The sequence below is a fragment of the Hippocampus zosterae genome, chromosome 13, assembly GCF_025434085.1.
Source record: "Hippocampus zosterae strain Florida chromosome 13, ASM2543408v3, whole genome shotgun sequence".
NCBI lineage: Eukaryota > Metazoa > Chordata > Actinopteri > Syngnathiformes > Syngnathidae > Hippocampus > Hippocampus zosterae.
This window is the reverse complement of record NC_067463.1, coordinates 5,534,684-5,552,333: the sequence shown is the minus strand read 5'-3', so window position 1 is coordinate 5,552,333 and position 17,650 is coordinate 5,534,684. Positions and strand designations below refer to the sequence as shown.

The 17,650-nt window shown below is 43.2% G+C and overlaps 1 protein-coding gene across 4 annotated transcripts in view; it reads right to left on the bottom strand.

The window, feature by feature from the left end:
* Window positions 1-3,363: 3,363 nt before the first annotated feature.
* bnc2 (basonuclin 2) overlaps window positions 3,364-17,650 on the bottom strand; it is a 166,704-nt gene continuing 152,417 nt past the window's right edge. For 3 of the 4 annotated variants that reach the window (XM_052085116.1, XM_052085115.1, XM_052085117.1), the window contains 2 exons: window positions 13,694-16,092; window positions 3,364-5,265 (listed from right to left, as the gene is read on the bottom strand). In XM_052085116.1, coding sequence (XP_051941076.1) covers window positions 4,485-5,265; window positions 13,694-16,092 — 3,180 coding nt within the window. In that variant the 3' untranslated portion in view covers window positions 3,364-4,484. Of the gene's footprint in view, window positions 5,266-7,162; window positions 7,237-13,693; window positions 16,093-17,650 lie in introns of all 4 variants that reach the window. The other variant, XM_052085118.1, reaches the window with a different exon arrangement.

Sequence of the window (17,650 nt, the reverse complement as noted above, 5' to 3'; positions counted from 1 at the left end):
AAAAAAGAAAAAAAAAGAGTGATTCGGGGCATATTGGGCAAGAGAAAATTATTTTAAAGTTTACTTCTCAGGTGGAAAATCATGTGCCTCCGTTCGGTTTTGGATCACACTGAGATGTTTGGATGAAAGCGGCGACGGTTGACTGTGTTCCTGGGTGCGTCTTCTCAATTCTCGTCCTTTGTCATCTAATTTCAATCACTTGCAATCAGTTAGTCCTGGATGGGAATTGATTGCAACTCAATACTGTCACTGGATGCAATGGTGAGTGTGTGTGTGTGTGTGTGCGTGTGTGTGTATTTGCACTGAAACAAATGTCACCACGTTTGTAAATTGCTTTTAGTCACAATCTGCTACTAATTTAGGATTACATTGAGAATGTGACTTAAACACTTTATCTGTAGCAACAATGGTTTTAGATCCTTGTTTCCAGACAACACAAATTGTGTAAAAATAAAGCATTGATCACTTAAGATCATTACTGTCAATTGCTGTGGGTTTTAAATGTTCATGTTTTTCTAACGACGTTCTTTGAACTATCCGGAAGAGCGTACAATTGCATACAAGAAAAACGTTGGTAACAATTTAGTCTGTAATTTTATTATGAAACATTTCACCTTTATTTTGAAAGTGTTGTTCAGGATGTTGGGTGTTACAGAATCTTCGTAAGCTTTATACAGAAACCGAGAAGCACTTGTCTATACGCCATATTGAATTGAACTTCAATTACATTTTCCGCGATGAAATTTATCAGTAATTTAATTACGATTGTTGTTTTTGAATAGAGGATTAAAAATGACAATTGGCAAGCAATCGTAGCATCGGAACAATTTATGAGTTGATGTGAATATTTTGCCTTCAGACGACGGTCAATCTGTCAAATGGGGATAGTAAAAACTTGCTTCACTAATAAATTTTATGACAAAAAGGTGCCTGTTTATTAAACATAATGTGGCAACAAAAGATTGCGAACTCTTTCCAGTTTTAATTGAAGCCATCCTCCGCTCTTTGCTTCCTCCTAGACGACCACCCTGTCAATTTGCAAACACCAGCAGCGACGTTGCCTCACACAGTTTAGCCTTTTATTAACTCGTTTAATCTAATCGTCCACTAATTGGTCAAGATAGCCCATTCCCTGAAGACTTTTATCTTTAGGTAATTAAAAAGCCCTGGAAAACCTGCTGAAATATCACACTTTGATTGACACTTTCAAATGTGTGTGTGTGTATACAGGTTGTGCAGCTGTCGAACAAAAAGCCAAATGAGCTGCAGTGACAAAATGCCAGTGACTGATAAATCTTTAATATAAAAATTGTACAAGAATTCTGATACAAATTACAAGAGGTATTTGGACAAAATATGAATAAAATTCCATTTACATCCCAAAACCCTTATGCATTTTATGCAAAAAAAAAAAACACTAAACAAAAACAAAATGGACAGGTATGATACAGAAATGAAGAAAAAAAAACATTTTGGGGAGGAATGAATGAAGACCACTTCCCCCTGCCCCCCCCCCCCTTTCTGCAAAAGGAAAAACACCATTTTAGGTAACGTTTGCGGTTTTGAAAATCACCATTTTCTTCCCCGGCAAAGCCCGCGTAATACATCCCGCTTTGCGTTGCCGCGTCTCTGTGACTCTTCAAGACTTATATGCAGGTCCTCAAGTGTCCTACCTAAAAACGCTAACGTATGATTGGCACAAAACATCAGCAATATGAATTTACAACATTTTTAAATTTTATTGATTTATTTTTTAAGACTGTTGACATTTCACAGGTTCCAGTTCAAATTAAGACGGGCACAAAAGGAAAAAAAGTGAAGTATCTGCACAGACCGACTTGGCGTGTTAAATCCGTGACGCCCCCCCCCCCCCCCCTCACCCCCTGGCGTGAGCTACATGAACACTCACTCAGTGACGTGAAAAACAGTGATGAACAGTCCTCCGTTCCATTGTGTGGAATTTACCGACTAAATGATAAGAACTGAAGGGAAAGGATTCGTGATAGAAGCGGCAGTATGGTCGCGGTAGATGATGTCCAGTTCGGTTCAGTTCACACTGGTACAGATTGTACGAATACTATACGCTGAAACCTCGATTCAACGGGCAGAACATGTTTTTTCGAGAGCAACTGACTTGTGGTAGACTAGAGCAGGCTAAAATGCATCTCGGAAGGTTCATTTTACAACGGAAGGATTCGGTTCAGTGGGATTTTATTTGGAAGGGCAATACTGTAAGAGCAGTTTGAAATAGTGTTTGTGTTTTGATATAATTAACTTGTGGTATACCTGTGGATTAAGAATGATGAATATAGGCTAATATAAACATTTTGGGGGTGTGTCAATTACTCGCAGTGTTGACTTCCTATGAAACAAATGGGTAGGAGGTGTTGTAAATACTGTACATATATCAGCACGTAACACTGCATATTTGGTCCTTCCGTGTGTAGCACCAAGTCAAGTAAGACCAAAAAAAAAAAGGCTTATATAGTAGCGTATGGCATTGCTCAGACACTGTGAAAACCAAGGAGGAAGCATTTTTCAAATAAAAAGGAAAAAAAAAAAAATACTGGACTTAACACATCTCTACCCACCAATAAATACCCCGTTTCCCACGGCTACTTGGACCACTGGATGCAATTGTACCATTAAACAGTTGTGTAAGTGTTTTTTTTTCTTCTTTTTTAACTTTTTTCTTTTTCACAGATTTGCAATCGATGTCACAGCAAAATGATCTTTAAGACTCAAGTGCAACACATCAGTCGAATGGGGTTTTTAAGTACATTGATACCGAAAGAGCTTGAGTGGAGGGACTCTTTTGTTTCCGAATCATATAGTTGAGGACAATTTTCGTTTGACAATTTTACGCAATTAGCCCTCCTTTTTGTTTTTGTTGCCAAAGCAGGGCACACACATACTGACCTTTTACCGATTATTTATCGGATTTGCCATCCCAAGTGTTGAGCAGCTTGAACGTTTTGCAATAGTCATCACTCAACTGTCTTCCAAGCACTTCGGGGTGGAAAAATCACTCTGGTCACAACTCACACCACGGGATAATCACTCGGGATAATTGTTAAGAGACTTTGATCCGAATGGTGAAAGAATACGGTCATCACAATCATAAATGCATAAAAAAATACATTTTTAAAAACTAGATATACAGTGGACCCCCCACATACACGTACTTTGACACCTGTAGATTCACCCCAAAAAAGTAATAATAATAATAATAATAAAATGATTTTTTTTTTGGATTTTAGGAAGGCTGTCTTTTTTCCCCATTTTGATCCTGTTGCATGGCAAAAAGAATATTGAATGTTTATCAGCATTTATTTGAATATTATTTTGGGTTTAAAAAAAAACCATTTTAATATTTGTGTTTGTGCATTTTTTTACAAACATAAAAGTGGGGTTTGGCTCTTTGCAAAACATATTGACCAAAAATCTTGCAAATTTTTTTTATATTAAAAAAAAATCTGTAAATAGGTCAATGCCAGTAAACAGGGGTCCACTGTGATCCATTTATTTTGTATGTGTGTACCCCGCCAAAGTATTGGGAGACGATTGTAAGGGAATTATCTTTTTTTTCCCCATATTTGGCTACGTGCAGGGAAAAAAACAGATGTGTGTATATTAAAATTTACCGTCAAAACACACATCTCTTCACTCACCATTGCAAAAAAAAAAAAGTCCTCTGTTCTAGTAATATTACACATCCCCTCGTATAGATGCAAAGTGCAAAAAACGGAATCGTATACTAATAAAGCTCATATAAACATGAAGGGGGCAGGGGAGAAATCAATAGAAAACACAGAATAATATCAGTGTAGGAGCCTCAGAGAGCATGCCGGCCATATCTAACAAAGTAATTCACATGATATTGTTTTTTTTTCTTTCTTTCTTTGTTTTTTTTCCTCTCTGCCCCCAACCCCCCACCTTCACTCCCTTCCCCCTCGTATTGTTAAAATGACTCAAGATAGTTAAGATGCTACCTCTTTCTTGCTTATAGCTGGAAGTATTGTACTGGACTGTAACAGAAAACCATAAGCAAGAGAAGCAAAAAAAAAAAAAAAGAAAAGAAAAGAAAAGGAAAAAGAGAAACAAACGACCATCATCACAAGTCTTTTACATCAAAAAGCCTCTCTGGGGCAATATTTACAAATGAAGCTGTCATGCTTTTTTTTCTCAGTTTTAAGGAGGGGCGGGGGGGTAGTCATTTAAAAGCTATCATTACACAAATACATGTTGGTTTTTTTTCCTCGATACTATCTCGTCTGCAGGCAAGGTCACAAATAAGAAGTTTGATAGAGTCTTTGGAGATAAAACTGGGGGAAGAAGTTCATGAAACTCCAAATGAAGAAAACAAAGAGGTTTTTTTTTCCATAAAGCATAAAGTCCTCGCTCGAGTCATTCCGAAAGGAGGAAGAGTCAAGTATTAGGGACACAGGCGGTGGCGAGGACTCAGATGAGGACTCGGAGGAGGTTCAGCCTATGAGTGTGGCAAAGGGCATGTTCTTGTGCAGGTTGGGGTTCTGCGAGTGTCTGTTGCGGCTGCGCACGGAGCTGAACACCATGTTGCAGCCGGCCACTTTGCACTTGTGCATCTCGCGCAGGTGCACCGTCTTGTAGTGCACGCGCAACGTCCCCTTGTTGCTGTACATTTTCTGGCAAATGCTGCACACGATCCCGCCGCCGCCGCCGTTCTCTGACGAGAGGCGGAACGGCGATTCCGAGCGCGCCAGTCGGCTTTTATCTCCGCTTTGGCCATCGCAGTCCTCCCCTTCGCTGTTGCCCTCCTCGTCGTCCTCCTCGTCCACCTCCAGGTCGTCCAATAGGATGCCTTCGTCGCTGCCCTCGTCCGAATCGTGCGAGGAGTGGATGCTGCCATTGGACTGGACGATGGACGTGGTGCTCAGGTCCAGGACCACGTAGTCGTCCGGCCCGCCTCGTGGGAAGCCGCGATGATGATGATGATGGTGATGGTGATGGTGGTTGTTCTTCAGGTCTTGGTGGACAGGGTGATGGGGGTACTCGTTTCCCGTGGGGCAATGCTCGCGACGCATCAAGTCGGCGGTGGGCCCAAGGCCCCGGAAAGCCATCCCACCCATCGGGTCCAAAGCCATGTGGTGGTGGTGCCCGGCATAAAATTTGGCCAGTAACTCGGCTCCGAAGTCCTTGGGCAGTGGCGTGAGTTGGGGGTCCAGGACAATGTCGTCCAGCTCTTTGGTCAGCAGTTTGCGGTGCAGATTAATGTTGGAGCTGTGCCTAGCAACAAAAGAACAAAAACACAGTGGAGTGAGTACCAAACGTTCTTATTTGGCCATGCAGTTAAATTCCTCAAACAGCCTCCACTCAAATAGATACCATACCCCTTCACATTATATATATATATATATATATATATATATATATATATATTCATTCATTCATTCATCTTCCGAGCCGCTTGATCCTCACTAGGGTCGCGGGGGTTGCTGGAGCCTATCCCAGCTGTCTGCGGGCAGTAGGCGGGGGACACCCTGAATCGGTTGCCAGCCAATCGCAGGGCACACAGAAACAAACAACCATTCGTGTTCAATCAGCCTGCCACGCATGTTTTTGGAATGTGGGAGGAAATCGGAGCACCCGGAGAAAACCCACGCAAACCCGGGGAGAACATGCAAACTCCACACAGGGAGGCCGGAGCTGGAATCGAACCCGGCACATCTGCACTGTGAAGCCAGCGTGCTAACCACTGGGCTACCGGGCCGCCTTATATATATATATATATATATATATATATATATATATATAATTTTTTACCGTACTAAAACAAAGTGTAATTGCACATCTGCTACAGTAGGTGGCAGTGGCAGTCGTTATTTATTTATTTATTTTGAGCGAATTTTTTTTCTTGTTCCAAGGGAGGAGGGGGGGTGTAACAGAAAGAAATTGACAAGCAGTGCCTTAAGCTATATTTCACTGAGCAGTGAGGGTTGGCAAGTGTCTGTGTACGACCCGAATGTTGATCCTTACTTCACTCAAGGTCGCGAAGACGCACGGCAAATGTTTCAACGGTTGCAAACAGCTTTTCCTGTCGCTGGGAAGTTTTGAACGTATGCATCTTAATTTATGTAGCGCTTTCACAACAGTTGCAGCTGTAACAAAGTGCTTTCCGGAACATTTAGCACAAAAATAACAAGACAACGGAACACATAACATAAAACAGATATTACGTGTCTGTATATATATATATATATTGTTAAACTAACTAAATAAATAAAGCTTTGCCACAGCCAAAGTTGCCTTATTTGCTGCATTTCAGTACATGGAATACCTTGACATTAATATCTGTTATTAAATATAAAATATTGTATTCCGTGTGAAATGTTATTTCCATTAGATATCATCTTTGTCTAGTCATGCAGAACATAATCCAAATAGTTGCCTGCTACTATGTGACTGTATAAGGATGAACGCAGCTCTTCTCAGCCGGGCGCAAACAGACAGACACAGAGGGAGCAAGAGCAAGAGAGCATCCTGCGAGTGTTTACTGCTGTCAACATGTCTGCACTGCGCGCGGCCCTCAAATCCAATAGACTGTGACTCAATTAAATCGTCGGGGCATATTGAATGGGAGTTTATCAATTGATTCAAGCCGTGGTAATGTGATAATCAAGGCGGAGAAAGGATAGCGCGTTAGCACCGGGTCCTGGCAGCATGTATTCATGTCACTCTGGCTCCAAGTGAAACATTTGAGATTTTTTGGGGTCTTTTTTGTTTGTTTGTTTGTTTGTTTTGTTATATATATAACGTATATACGTATACGTGGTCAATATGATGAACGAAATTCCCATGCGGGTGGCATGATGGGATTACTCATCTTCCCCCCCAGTAAAAGCATACAAAAAGCCATGCTAAGGGGTGCAAAATGCTATTTTTTTGCACTTTGCCTTTGCAGTTAGCCAGGCTACATGAGGTGGGGGAAACACACACTTGTCACAATACAAAACTACAGCAGACAGAAAGCCCAAGGCCCACCATAATTACAACACCTTTACAGGTTAGGGAGTTCCATGCAGGGAAATGAAAAAAAAAATCAAAGCAAAAATCCTTATCAAAAATAAATAAAAACAAGATGGGCACATACTGTATGGAGTCACAATGGATAAGTCGAGCTTACCAGCAGTGGCAGGGTTGGTGCAGTCAAAAAGGGTCCCTTTCCTTTAATTATTTACTTCCCTATCCGACATTGTCCTGCAAGAGGGTAGAAATACATTCAATTGAGGGACCCTTTTCCGTCAATCGGGCAAGAGCGAGCCCGTCCACTCGAGCATCGTCAGCATCAAGGAAGAAAGTGGGGCAGGGTGGGGTGCGACCAATCGACTGGAGCGCAGACTGTTATGTGGGACAATATGGCGCTTCCATGCAGCGGATCAAAGATAGGGCATAAATCCCGCCGTTGGATCGGAAGCCAAAATGAGGCGCCGGGAATTTTCAAAGTACTGTTTGTGTGGCTGCTTGGCAGTCGGCCAGTTAAGTTGGGGCTTCTTTTTAACGAAGTGGGACACCAGAATGGATCCTGCTTCTCTGTCCAAATAGCCCCCATCTTCAGGCTTTTTTTTCCAAAAGCCTGAAGATGGCGATGCTGTCGGTGATGCTCGGGTAGGCGGGCCCAATTGTTGGTTTTAAAATACAACAACACCTTCACTGCTAATAAGCTCTAAGTGAGTCTGCAGTAACCCCCTTCACAATTGTCATGACTGTATTGTTATGTTGAAAGGAAATCACAAAAATGATGTCAACATTAGGGCCACACAGGAAAATTGTATTTATTTATTTCTTTCTTAAAAAAGCCATTTTTCCTCACAGGAATTAAACTTTAATCTTGAAATTTTCCAGACGAAAAACAGTTTGAAAAACATGCCCTATTTTATCAATGAACTGAAAAAAATTGTTGAATAACATAGGAGCCTATACATCTTAAAAAATGTAACTTGGATTCTGATGATTTAATTTCATGCAACCACTCCACAAAATAAAATGGAGTAAATTCAACTGTGTGTGTGTTTGTGTGTGTGTGTGTGCCACATTTTTTAAGCCCCCACTTTATGAAAAAATACTTCCTCCAAGCATATATATTTAATAAATGATTATTAACGTGTAAAGTATAGATGCACAGATTCTTTTTCTTAAGAAATGAAACAAATAGAAACTTTTTTTTAAATGGACAATACAACGTTTTGATAAAAATAACAAAAGCTGATTTATTTTCTGAATAAAAAAAATGTCAAATTAGTTTTTCCAGATGAAAAGTACAATTTAGGAGTGGGGGGTCGAATAATCAAAATAAGAAAAGAATAAAAACACTTTCTTCAAACAATGACAGCTTGATTCTCGTAATTCTTTTTTTTTCCAAATGTGGCCCTCATATTAAATACAAATGGATTACTCATAATTAAACCCTAAGCGCATGCAGAGCTACAGTGAAATGTTCTAATCACTGAAAAAGAATATGACTTCATTCTTATCAATGATGAAAATAACAAAACACATTTTAAAAAATCTGAATACATGTGCACGCCAATCGCCTCATTTATCAAATTTTGACTTTCTGCCCACATGTCCCACCCCCTTCCTAGCTCTGATGAATTCGCCTCTCTCTATTTATTTATTTAATGTATTTATTTTGGGGATTATGCAGAGGAGGAGGACAACGAAGAAAAGCGGAACATTATCACCTCTCCCGCCCCGACATTAATCATCGTTCAGACTCGTCGTGATTGTACGCGAGTCCGACACCAGCTGCTCTTTGCCTTTGCTGTCATTCGGGCTTCATTACGAGATTTTCGGTGCAGGTGGGAGGACGTGGATATTATTGATATTTATAGTCTCCCTCCGCTGCTTTTCACTGCCGTTATCATTAACTGTTAACGGTTGACGCCAACTCCTTTGGTACGTTCGCTTCGATCTTCACGATATACATGAAAAATTTGCATTCAATGGTGACTATTTTAACCCTTTCGTGCACCCTGTAACTTGATCACATGGTAAGCCGCCCACTGTATTAACCGCGCAACCCCCCCCACAGGGTTAAAATGAGGATGTGCATCTTTCCAACGATAGACGAGTCATGTCTCGACACGATTCAAGGATGGTAAATTGGAAACATGCCATTCGGTTTGATTCAGTGGAATTATCAATTTCAGTTGAGAAGGCATGGCTCAGTTTGAGAGGGAATGATGCATTCTTCATGTTGTCATTTGACAGGATGAGCGTGAACTCGTATATAAAATGGGGCATTTCTGTTTGTGTGTGTGTGTGTGTGTGTGTGTAAAAAAAGAAAAAAAAATATATATATTTATTTTTCTATATACATACATATATATAATATATAATATATATATATAATATATTATATATATATGTATATTATATATATATATATATATATATATATATATATATATATATATATATATATATATATATATATATATATATATATATATATTTTGGGGTGGTGACAAACACTAAAAATAATCATTTAATCTGTCGATTGTTTTGTTGGCAGATCAAATTTAAAATAAATAAATAAATGCAAATTTAATTTCCTTCCCTTTCATCAAATACTGGACGTCATTTAAACTCGACAATGGAGAAAACATGCAAACATTAATAGGTTACGATGAAGCTCCTGCTCCCCCCTACCCCCTCCCCTCCTCGCATCCCATGAGGGGACTTGCAGGGGCTGGGGAGGATGAGGGGGAGAAGAACGGGGTGTATTCTCCAACATAATTAACCTTGACTCTCTCTCCATTCGTGCCAGCCCTGCCGCAACGAGGGACTACCCCGCGCGGCGCTGAAAGAACAGGTTCAAGTACCTCAGTACCGAAGGCTAAAAATACGCTAAATTAAAATGAGATGAATAACTGGTGTCTCCATTAACGGGTCCAATAATGATGGCGCTTTGCTTCACTTAATCACGCGGCGTCCTCTTTCAACTCCCCTGCGGTAAATAAGCCATCTTTTTGCACTCAGTGGAGAGGGTAAGAGAAGAGGGGGTGGGGGGAACGCCCTCCTCTTCATAACTTAATGCCTGCATTTTTTTGTTGTTTGCATGAAAGCATTCATTTACATCGAAGAATGACTGCCTAAGCACGGTTCGGTTGTATTTAACTTTGAAGTTCAATACCGGTTTGTATTTAATCTTGAGGGTTATGTTTGACAAAAATACAGCATGAATATACATTTTTAGATACTTTTCACCCTTTTCACGTGACTGGCAGACTTTTTGGTTACTGTCAATTATCATGGCAGCGATTAGGATGTGAAAGTCACGTTTTCTTTCTATTGTTTTCTCCTGTAATATTACAAACAAGTATTTGGGTAAGCAAAAAAACCCCATAATAATCGGGTGTTTATAAAAAAATAAAATTGGGTGGAAAATATGAGGTCTTCAAGAAAAAAAAGTCTGAATGATATTCTACAAAACATTTTGGGTGAATTTCAGAATTTTCACACATCAGACACAGCAATATTGCACCATTTTTAATGAAAACTTTGATCTCATAATCCATTCACCTTTTCCTCAAACGAATATGAATTTAATCTTCTAACACTCCAATGTTTCATTCATTCATTCATTCATTCATTCATTCATTCATTCATTCATTCATTCATTCATTCATTCATTCATTCATTCGTTCATTCATTCATTTATTTATTCTGCCACAGCGATATTTCTTACAAAAAGTGGTCAATCATTATAGTGGCACTGAACAAGATTTAAAAATAAAAACAATGAGCAAGTTCTGTAAAATTATTCTCATAACATCAGATACGTTTGAATAACTTTGTTTGCAAATGAACATCACTTTACACATTTATATCATCCAATAAAAATTTCCAAAAAAAAGAATTTACAAAATATATATCCATCCATCCATTTTCTGGACCGCTTAATCCTCACTAGGGTCGCGGGGGGTGCTGGAGCCTATCCCAGCCGTCTTCGGGCAGTAGGCGGGGGACACCCTGGATCAGTTGCCAGCCAATCGCAGGGCACACAGAGACGAACAACCATCCACGCTCACATTCACACCTAGGGACAATTTAGAGCGTCCAATCAGCCTATTTCCCCTCCCACCTGCCACCAGTAATTTTATCCCTTTGAATTTGCACTTGACTCTCACAATATTCATGTCGACATTTACAAATATCTTCTGATATCAGACTTCAACTGGGAAATTGTTAAACATGCCCAGAAAGTGCCGCAGTTTTGGTTAGCAGCAGGTAAAAAGGTTTAAGAGTGTGTTCATACGTGAACAATTGTCAGTGAATTGAAAACAGTTCCAGTTGCGCAGTTTCTTACATTGGACGGCGTCTAGTCGGGGGAGAGGTTTCATTTCTTCCAAATGGATTACAAATTATGTACGTACCGCAATTTGAAAAAGATGGCACATGTCATCGCTGTGAAAATAACGCAGGAATGATCTCGGTTCCACTTTCATTCGCACGAGAACGTTTAACGATGCAGCCCAGCATTTCTTTCAGAAGGCGCATTTCAAACAGCAGCGTACACGCCGAGCATAACTCGCAGGCCGCTGGACCTTTTTATATTAATTGCCGAGACGGAACAGCAGACGCGAGTGCCAATTAGCTGTTATTGGCTGTAAATAAAATTAGCGGCGAGAAGAATGGAACTTGATTTATCTCCGTTATGAGTCATAACGGGGGTATTGTTATGTCAACATTCGCTAATCTCTTCCGACTTAAATGGGTTTTAGGAAAACGAGCGCGTCGCATTGCCGTTTTATCGCCGCCGTTACATGCAAAGGTGCATTATGTCATTAGCGTCGGTATCGAGCGATGGAGAAGACGAGATGGCGGCACATTTCCTCGTCTTGTAACGCTCTTTGGAAAATGTTTGATGTGTTCTCAGGGATTTATTATTATATTATTATGCCGTTTTTTAAAAAAATCGTTTGTTGTTTTTGGAAACTGTAAAAATATGATGACGTTACAGCTATGCTAGTAGGCTAATGACATCAAAACCAAAGCACTCAGTTCGCACTTTTACTTACTTTTTAAAAAATGGTTTTAAATTGACGACCCAAGAAGTGTTTTCCGACAAACGTTGACTTTGATTTACAACTGAGTTCCTGCTGAGAAACAAATCCGTCACACGTTGAGGACCATGCACAATAGTAATCGATCCGATTTTCGCACTGTTCGCAAATTCAAGCAACGTTTGACTACTCAAAATAATCGTAACTTCCATGTTCTTTCTGAATCGCAAAATTGCAATGTACTGAAAGACGAGGTTTTTAATGCTATATTGGTCAGCCGTTACTTTTTATGTGAGATGATTCTCAAATGATACTAAACCCCTCCGTTTAAAATATTAGCATGGTGCACCATTTTAAAAGAGGGTGTCAATTGTGTTGCCTTTTTTTTTCTTTGCTATTCGTGAATAGGAGAGTACACTTGAAACATTTTTTTCACCCCCATCCTATTACAAATCCCAACGTCTGGTTATCACCTCTTGTATCAATTCTTTGTACATAAACAAACAATAGCTTTCTGTTGTCATATGACGCGTGATGTCAGCATAACACCAAAAGGTCAGTACCTTTTTTTTTTCACCCCCGAAAGATACTGGTTTGTATTCCTTTCACGGGTGTGCACTCGCCTGAGGCAACAGCGATGCGCTGCACCTGCCACATGCGATATGCCCCCCCCCACCCCCCGCGCTGCTACCGTGGACCTACTGTATATTCCGCACCAGAGTGGTGGGGGCAGCGGCGGGGATGGGGGGTGGGGGGGGATCGTCTGCGTGTTAACAAGCCCGGGTCTCGGCTCACCTTCCGTGCTAATAAATGCAGCGGTTTGACTAACAGCTGTCAATGCTAATGCATGCACCTTCACCTCTGCGTGACAAGGCAGGCGGGGAGGGGCCAGGTAAACAAAACTGCAGCTGGAGGGCTTGACAGTCGCGGAGCTTTACCGTGTATGTGTGCGTGTGTGTGTGTGCGTGCGTGTGTGGTGGGGGCGGGGGTTCATGTTGACACCTGCCACTTCTGAACTTGACGGGAAGAAGACGTCATGGAATTTGAGTTTATTTATTTATTTTTACACGTTCTACAAACTCGCGGCTACCAGGTGAAATGCTATGCAGGTTGAATTGAATGCCCTTTTGAAATTTACGGATTTAGTGTCGACGCCGTTTTCGGCGTAAACGGCACAGGCGGTGAACGGCAGGGTGCGGTTTACCGAACTCATGCCGACAGGGGTCGTATCATAACTGGGACACAGGCTGGACTTGATTTCCGGACTGTGCGGCAGTGAAAGCTATGCCGCTCTCAGACTGTTTTATACCTCTCGTGGAGCGCTAAATATTTCACCCTCGGAGGAAAACATGAGAAGCTGTCCACTGTAGCGACCGCTGTCCCTGAAAGGGTTAACACCCGCCAATTCATTTTACTGCAATATTGTAATGAAAACCAAATCCCTGCCATGGATTGTTTTATACGACCCAATGACGTCTTAATCCGACTTTCCGGTTTTCGAATCCAAAGCTACTGGTTTCTTTGCTAACATTGAACAGGTGGTTTAGTGCCCGATCTTCTGTTATGACCGATGCAGCTTTTTTGCGTGATAACGACCGTGTCAAATATCAAAGCCGTGATTGTTAGAGTTATCATCAAGCACTAACCTGTCTCGACTCCGTCGGGAAGGGAACGCAGCGTTGCAACCAGCCACAGTGCACACATGCATCTCTTTGAGGTGCACGTTCTTGTAGTGCAGTTTCATGCTGTAGGAGCTTTTGAAGCTCTTCTTGCACACGTAGCAGATCTTGGGGTCCGGACTAGAACACGGGTCTCCGTCCGGCGACTGGGAAGTGGGGAACTTGGGCGGGCTGGCGCCGTAGCCCATCGAGGAGATGAAACTCCCGTGCAAGGCGGCCATGCTGGCGGCTGCGGCTGCGGCCGCCGCCATTCCGCCGTTGTAGAGGCCGTACTGGCTCATGCAGAACATGTCGTAAGTGGGGTCGATGAGCTCTTCCTTGACCTTGATCGAATCCTGGTGAGGGGATGGCGAGAGCTGACCCTTGCCTTCCATTTCTTTCCTCAAATGACCTTCTTCGTGGCCATCGTCGCGGTGGTCTTTGTCACTTTTGGAGTGTTTCTGCTGCTCCTCCACATCCATCAACTCGTCCCGGTAATACATCTTTGAGTCCGAGGTTTCCGACTCGTTCTCAAAGTCTCTTTCGTGGTCTTGGTCCTCAGAAGTGTAGCTGTCCATACAACGTAGGTCGCTTGAGCCTTGGAGCTCGCCCCTGCCGTCACTGCCGGCTCCCTCCCGGCATTCGTCTTCACTTTGTCTCATCACGCCACGCAGAGTTATGCCGGGGCTCATCTCGTCTTGGGAAGGGGATTGCTGCCCGCTCCCGCCGCTGTGGTTCGCTGTGCCGCCGCCGCTGCTGCTGTTGTTGTTGCTGTGGTAGTTTCCGTTCATTTTGACGTGTGTGTTGTAAAGGAGCGGCGTGGAGTGGTGGTGGTTGTGGTTCATGTGATCGTCGTCATCCTCGTCTTTGTCCTCGTAGACATCCGCCACATCGATCACTTCCTTCTCGATCTTCACGGGCATGCTGGATTTACGAGGCTTTTTCTTGGGCATGGGGTCAGCGGGGCCCGTCGCCGCCTCCTGATTGCCACTAGACGCGTTCACGCTATGAGACGTGGCTCCCATCTCGGACATGTGAGCGTTATTGTGTGAAGCCACGGCCGCAGCCAGCATCTGCTGTTGCTGGTCCATCAGCGTGGTGCTGTTGGTGGTGGTGGGCAAAATGGGGCTTGTTTGCAGTGAAACCGGCGGACTGACGAGGTCCGCCGAGGTCAGTAACGTACGATAGAACGGAGGCACCGGTTGTACCGGCTGCACGGATTTAAGAGAGGGAAATACCAGCGGGCTTTGCAGTGGGGACTGAAGCATGGGGTCTACCGGTGGAGTGGTGAAGCCCAGCGGTGGCCTGCCAGGACTGGTAAGGGTGAAGCCACCATTTTTGGTACTCGAGATGACTGGCGTACTCGAGTTGGAGTTGGCACGGATGAGGTCCTTGTCGCGGTTGTTGCGCAGCATGGGCATGTGCAGCCGCGGATTTGGGTTGGCGCTGTGACGGTTGCGGCTGCGCAGGGAGCTGAAGACCATATTGCAGCCCTCGATGGTGCAGCGGTGCTTGATCTTCAGGTGCACGGCGTTGTAGTGTATCTTCAGTGTGCCTTTGTCGTAGAAGGTCTTGCCGCAAGAGTTGCAGCACACTCGGCCTTTGCGCGGGGTGGAGGCCATGCGCCGCATGCGGTGCAACTTGGAGGAAAACGGAGAGTGGCTTATGCACTTGGACTGCTCCTCCTTGACAAAGTGGTGGTGACCCTGGTGGTCGCTCAGCGCGTTGGGCTGCTGAGACTGGTTCTGGGACTGCTGTTGACTCTGCTGCTGCTGCTGCTGCTGGCTCATCTGCTGTTGAGCCTGCTGGAGGGATGGAGATGGCGAGATGGGGGACGCCCTGTTGCTAGACTCCGTTTTAGGTTCAATGTTGCTGTTGCTGTTGTTCATGGCGCCGAGTGGGCCGCGGCTCGGACTCTGGCCGGTACGGAAGGGCGAGAGGGACACGTCCGACTCGCTTGTCTCCACCTGTTCCACTTGGTTGGGCAAGCTGGGCTCCCGGAGCCGGAGAGCGGATTGTTCCAGCGGCAGTCCGTTGGGCGGCAAGCCGAGCATGGGGGCGGACACGGGGTTGATATACTGGAAAGGTAGAAGGAAGGCTAAACTGTTGGGGATATTCTCAAAATGGTGAATGCTCGATGGGCTGCTATTTTCTAAATGCATAAGTAGTCCCGGGCTGCGTGTCCTGTTGTTGCTCTCAATGAACGTCCTAATCCCGGAGTCGGTCTTGGCGGAAGGAACGGTAACGGCCTGGCCTTCCTTCTCTTGAATGGCCATCAGCTCCACAATGGACTTGGTCTCCCCGAAGCGCAAGAACTGCTGCAGGGTGATGATCTCCTCTTCTCGGGACATGATGGTCCAGCGGTCCAGCACCTTGCCCGCAGCGTCCTACGCACCCCGCAAGAGACATGAGAGAGAAAAAGAACCGTTTTATTGATTGAGCTTAATAGTCGAGTCAAAGATAAGATGGGGGCAGAGGTTAGCAGTTGCTGTAAAGCCCAGCAATGGGAATCTAATTTAATAAAATCAATTTTTTTGCGGTAACTGCCCGGTGAAGAGAAGGGCTCCTTAGTTTATGACAGAGATCCGTTCCTTAGGCGGTGACACGACCTGGTTTTGTACACCATTAGTAGTAGGCGCTAAATGACATAAGTGCAGTAGGAAAGCCATAATGCCAGTCAACATTTGTCTGAAAAGTTCTTCTGCACCTCACGTCACGGTTTGTAACCTCAAAATGCCGTCATTCAGTCCTGTCCCAAACCGAGGACCCGAGTACGCAACATAGGAATGGTTTGAACGTCACGATGAAGGGACAGTCATCGCTGAACTCTTTTTGCGAAAGATTTAAACTCTTGTGTCCGACTCCCTCTATGCAACACCGTACCTTGGGATCATCACTACCCGTGTGAACCGGGGGAAGGGAGAGATGGTCTCAGGGAGTTGAGTGTGGCTTTGCTTGTAACACGGGACATAAATACCGAATGACAAATGTGCTTATGTTTGACATTTCCAATAGGCGCATTTATCTCCTGAAATGCTTGGGAAGGGCTTGAATTTCTCCAGTGGGACTTGGATAATATTCCAAATTGTAAATCGCGTCCCTCGTTGGGAGAGATCAAGCGTTCTCATTGTCAAACATCAGGATCTTGCACAGGTCTTGGAAAAGAATGCCGGCCATCTGTGCTCTCTTCTCTTAAAAGTTGAAAACAATTATCAACTAATTCCTGGCGAACACAAATAGTGCACCAAAAAAAAGCTTCCTCTCGGAAACAGACACGAGTGACACAGGGGGAATAAACACGAGCTCGTAACAATTAGTCACATTGATATGAACACATTTCATCCGTTCCTAGCTGCTGGCATCTATGAAAGATAAATGGTGACGGCGGCGCACCAAAAGCTGGAAGGAAGAAAAAAAATCAACATCACAAAGCACAAAGGGCCTGTAAGGAGAAAACAGAAATAAATGTTTAAAGAGAGAAAGCGAAAGAGTCACATAGGAAGGGAAAAAAACTGAAAAATAAGTGCAAGGGATTTGATTTCATGCCCTCAGATATTGGAGAGAAGTGGATTCTTCTGAGACCAAACATCAATAGTCACCAGGGTATTTGTTGTTAAATATACATTAAAAAACATTTTACACTTTCATTCTGTGTATGAGCTGCAGTTTTTGCCTGGAGGTACGACTTTAAATTCGAGCCCAAGCCACTATTATTTCAAACTGCATGGCCATCTGGGCATTAAGCGGCTTCCAGTGGATTCCTTCCAGTGGATTCAATTGAAACAAAATAAAAAGGCAGATATCCTCAGTCACTTTTTTTTAAAATTCCAGCAGTTTTTATTTATTTATTTTACGTTAAGACAAGAGGTGTCAAATGTTAATAGCATAAAATGTGACACTTATCAAATTTGAAAAACCTGTCCGTCCATGTTGTTGCTTAAATTG